The 4152-nt window shown below is 20.9% G+C and overlaps 2 protein-coding genes across 2 annotated transcripts in view, besides 13 other annotated features; one reads left to right on the forward strand and one right to left on the reverse strand.

Annotated features, from left to right (window-relative positions):
* The window catches only part of EDI_348330 (uncharacterized protein), a gene marked incomplete at both ends in the record, with an annotated part of 750 nt that extends 133 nt beyond the window's left edge, over positions 1 to 617 (reverse strand). The window contains one exon of the mRNA XM_001733179.1: positions 1 to 617. This exon is cut by the window's left edge and continues 133 nt beyond it. Coding sequence (XP_001733231.1) covers positions 1 to 617 — 617 coding nt within the window.
* A 229-nt stretch (positions 618 to 846) lies between these two features.
* Positions 847 to 881: a sequence feature (AT_rich).
* Positions 882 to 1068: 187 nt separating this feature from the next.
* Positions 1069 to 1097: a sequence feature (AT_rich).
* A 59-nt stretch (positions 1098 to 1156) lies between these two features.
* Positions 1157 to 1252: a sequence feature (AT_rich).
* Positions 1253 to 1355: 103 nt separating this feature from the next.
* Positions 1356 to 1418: a sequence feature (AT_rich).
* A 311-nt stretch (positions 1419 to 1729) lies between these two features.
* Positions 1730 to 2134: a repeat region.
* A 289-nt stretch (positions 2135 to 2423) lies between these two features.
* Positions 2424 to 2492: a microsatellite.
* Positions 2493 to 2565: a sequence feature (AT_rich).
* Positions 2566 to 2634: 69 nt separating this feature from the next.
* Positions 2635 to 2739: a microsatellite.
* A 13-nt stretch (positions 2740 to 2752) lies between these two features.
* Positions 2753 to 2774: a sequence feature (AT_rich).
* Positions 2775 to 2831: 57 nt separating this feature from the next.
* Positions 2832 to 2928: a sequence feature (AT_rich).
* A 267-nt stretch (positions 2929 to 3195) lies between these two features.
* Positions 3196 to 3255: a sequence feature (AT_rich).
* A 126-nt stretch (positions 3256 to 3381) lies between these two features.
* Positions 3382 to 3403: a sequence feature (AT_rich).
* A 273-nt stretch (positions 3404 to 3676) lies between these two features.
* Positions 3677 to 3716: a microsatellite.
* Positions 3717 to 3742: 26 nt separating this feature from the next.
* EDI_348450 (uncharacterized protein) lies at positions 3743 to 4144 on the forward strand (the record flags this gene model as incomplete). The annotated part of the gene is made up of 1 exon (XM_001733936.1): positions 3743 to 4144. One exon carries the CDS (start codon positions 3743 to 3745, stop codon positions 4142 to 4144), a length of 402 nt encoding a protein of 133 aa, XP_001733988.1.
* Positions 4145 to 4152: the final 8 nt, after the last annotated feature.

Here is a 4152-nt window from a genome sequence, read left to right on the forward strand (position 1 = left end):
TCCATTAATTTTTGACGATATTCTACATTACATTCAAATGCATAATTAAATAATCTTTTTCCAGTTAAGTTATCATTTAAGGGATCTTCAGGAATACAATTTTTAAATTCTTTTAATGAAGAAACATGAACTGATTCAAGACCTTTTCTAAACCCATTTTCATTAATTTTATAGTCCTTTGCTCCTAACTTCCATGCAACCCATAAAGCTTTTATAGACCCGATATCATTAATACCAAGGTCTTCAATCAGTTTAGCCAATCCTTCTGGTTGAATTTCTCCTTCTTTTTGATACAAATTAAAGTCATTTTGAATTGTGTTTGTTTGTTCTTTTTGTTTTTCTTGTGTTGTCTTGTCAGTCTCTGCTTTTTGAGGTTGGACTTTTACCTTTTCTTGAACTTGAATCTTTGGCTTTTCTTGTATTGGAACTACTGGTTTTGTATTTGCTACTTTAGGAGTGCATTGTGTTGTTGTAACGCGTTCTGTGGTTTCATTTTTTGGTTGTTCCCATTTTTTATTTGGTGAGGATTGTGGAGGAGTTGTTTCTGGATTGTTTGTAGATTGTTTTTTACTCTTTTGTTGGTTTCTTTTTATTCTATGTGATTGGGCCGATCCCATAATAACTTGATAATATGATTTTATTAGATCTTTGTTAAATTCTAATGAAAAGAAAAAATCTAAAAACAAATTTTTTTGTATTCTTTTTTTAAATACAAATCAGTTTTGAAAATGGTCTCTTATTTTATATTTATTTCTTTTCTCGTATTAATTTTTTGAGTTATAGAAATTAATATACTTGTCATCATAAAAATAAGAATAGGTTTTAGTTTGTTCAGTCTAATGATAGAAATAAAAAAGTTTATAATTTAACATTTTAATAATCACAATAAATGTTATTTAATGTCTGAATTATTGATAAAAGATAAATTGACTTGTGTTATTAACTTAAGTTTCTTTTTATATTTGTATTGGTATCCTTTCTAAGACAAATAATTTCATTAACCCAAATAGAGTTTTAATTTGAATAATTTCAAGTTAGTATAGTTTATAACTATTCATAAAATCATTCAAATTATTTTTATTTATTTTTATATTAATGTCAAAAATTGACTAATATCAAATGAAATAATTAGACAAATATAAGGTCCGTCCTATTCTTTTTTAATACATATAATTATTATTGTAAAATTATTTAATATTACATTTATGTATTTTTTTTAATATAATAATGTTTATAACTTTTTCTTTTATATGACATTATTTGTTGTTCTTTTTCATTTATAATGAATAGAATAATATTATTTAAATGTTAATGCTTTGTATGATGTGAAACTATTGTTTCTTTATTCTAATATGAAAATTAAATTTTAACATATTTTATTTTGGTATTTTCTTTTAAATATAATATAATTTTTATATCTAAATCAAATCATTCACTCATTCTTGTTAATATAATTTACAGCTTTCATTCTTTCTTTTGTTTTGTTATTTTGGTTCTAATAAAAATATATTGATTTCTGATTAATGACTAAATTGATAATTGGATTATTTCGAGCTCTAGTTCTTTTTCTCTATTCTTAATATTATTAATTCTTTTTTTTTCGGTTTAACTATAGTTGTATCTTTTTTGGTCATATATTCAAAAGTACTAGTTTTTTCTGCTATTTTTTCTTTCTTTTTGTTAAATTTGTGATGATTTATCATTTTGTTGTTATAATTTTTGTTTGTTGTTCATGTATTATTTTGTTTGAATTTTTGATTGTTAGTTTATTCTTTATTTTATTTTGTTTTATATTTATTTCTTTTATTATCTTTGTTATTTTATTCTTTTTTATTTCTTTATTTCTTGTTTTTCTATTATTTCTTTGTTCTTTTTGTTTCATTTTATCATTATCTATTCTCATTTTTTATTTGTTTGTTATTTCATTGTTTTATTTCAAATATTTCATTTGTAATAGTTCTTAAATAATTATAATGTTTAATAATAACATCAATTGATTGATGAATAAATTAAAATTATTCTATTCTTCTTTATATAATCGAATATTGATAATTATTATTTCTACCATTTTAATTTAATTAATATCAAATCAAAATAAAATATTTAAATATTTAAATACACATTTATAATAGATACTAAAGCGAGTATTAGTTCAACAACGGAAACAAAGAACAAAAAAGGAAAAAGTAGTATACTCCGAAATCACAATGGAAGAGGGTTAAAAGTTAAAACAAGAAATAAATAAAATAGGTAAAAGAAATTAACTTGAAGATTAAAAAACTTCAACAAGTAAAAAGAATCAAAGAAAGTAAAAATGAAAAGATACAATAATTATTGAGTATGGAGACAATCTACTCAAATAAGTAAAGGAAAAAAGAACACAATAAATTACTCATTTAAAACTATTTTAAATTAAAGGATGTAAAAAAAAATAATAATGGACATCAAAAATAGAATAGAGTGAACAAGAAAACTAATAACAAAAATAGAAAAATTATATTAAATAATATATTATCCTAAAAAGGATTTATCAAATATATATAAAATATAATGAATATATATATTCCACTCAAAGAATTCTTAAGTTAAATGAATGATTAAAGCGAGAGTTAAAAAATACTCATGAGATTATTGAAAAATATATGTAAAATAGAAGAAAAGAATAGATACTAAAATAAAAATAATAAGTAATAAAGAAAAAAAATAGAAACAACTTAAAGCAGAATAAAAAATAAAGTATATATTTTCAACCAATAAATATTTAATTAATAATAGTGTTGATAAAGCAACAACCATTTTGATCTTAATAAGAATCAATAGAACTAACTAACTATATTAAAAATAGAAAGAATTATAAGTTAGAAAATTATTGAATTAATATAACTATAAATAGAAAGAAATTATAAAATATTGAATTATCAATAATATGGACTAAAAGAAACAACTTCATGTGAGAACAAACTGTAAGGTTCTGTTTTGGTAAGAAGGAAATTAAATAACTCTAAAATCAAATCAATATATCATTGTTTAAAAACTATTTAATTTATAAACGAATAACTTAAACAGAAAAAAATTTTTTATTTCAAAAACAATGAAAAACTGAATTTATTACTAAAAAAATAATTGAAAAACTCGTTTTCAATAATTTATTTGATATAAAAAACCTATTTGTCCGAAGATTTAAATAAGAGAAAGTTTAAAATTATTTTTTTACAAAAGAAAAAAGTATTGATAGAAATTAATAAAATTTTTTAAGAAAGATGAGTCCAAAATAAGCATAAATAAAGTTACATAACATGTTTAGTATGAATAGTTTAATTAACAAATTCCAACGACAACGAAATATAAAAAAATATTGTCTATAAAGTGTTACTTAAACTGAAAATAAATAAAATATATTTAACGTTTACTGTAAGATGTCATCCAAAAAGTTGTATACTACTATTAACTATACACAACTAAGTCCAGTAATTAAAGTTCAAAGGTTAGTACCAAGAGACAATGTTCTAAAAACGTTAGATGAACTTTTTGATTATGATGATATTGATTTTATAATTGGAGAGAATGGGACAACGAAAGGAGAACAAGAACAACAAAGTTAAAATTTAAGAATGTAAATAGGATTTATAAAGAATTAAATAACATTAATATACAATTTTTTGTTATTTCATGTTTTAAAGAAAAAAAAAAAGAAAAAGAAAGAAAATAAAAATAAAGATAACTAAGAATACTCTTTTATTAAATGAATATTAGTGTATCAACTGAATTTACAGAACACGAACAAAATATATTAAAAAAAAGGTTAATGTTTAATGATAATGTTCTTAATTTTTATTTAGAGTATCTTGAAAAGAAATATGGAGATAAATCTGTATGTATTTTATCAACATTTTTCTTTGAAAATATGAGAAGAGCAAATGATCCAAATGTTGATAAAGAAGGTCAATTTTATCACTGTTCTAGGTGGTTTAGTAAAAAAGATTTAGAGTTAAAAGATCTTGAATACATTATAATTCCAATTAATGTTGAAAAACATTGGACATTATTAATTTATTGTCTTCAAAGTGACAGAATGTTAAAAGGGAGTAAAAGAAAATTTTATGAAGAATATGAATTTTATCCACGCGATAATTTATTAAAATGAACAATACA

The sequence above is a fragment of the Entamoeba dispar genome, genomic scaffold (assembly GCF_000209125.1).
Source record: "Entamoeba dispar SAW760 scf_1105229457911 genomic scaffold, whole genome shotgun sequence".
Classification (NCBI taxonomy): Eukaryota; Evosea; order Mastigamoebida; family Endamoebidae; genus Entamoeba; species Entamoeba dispar.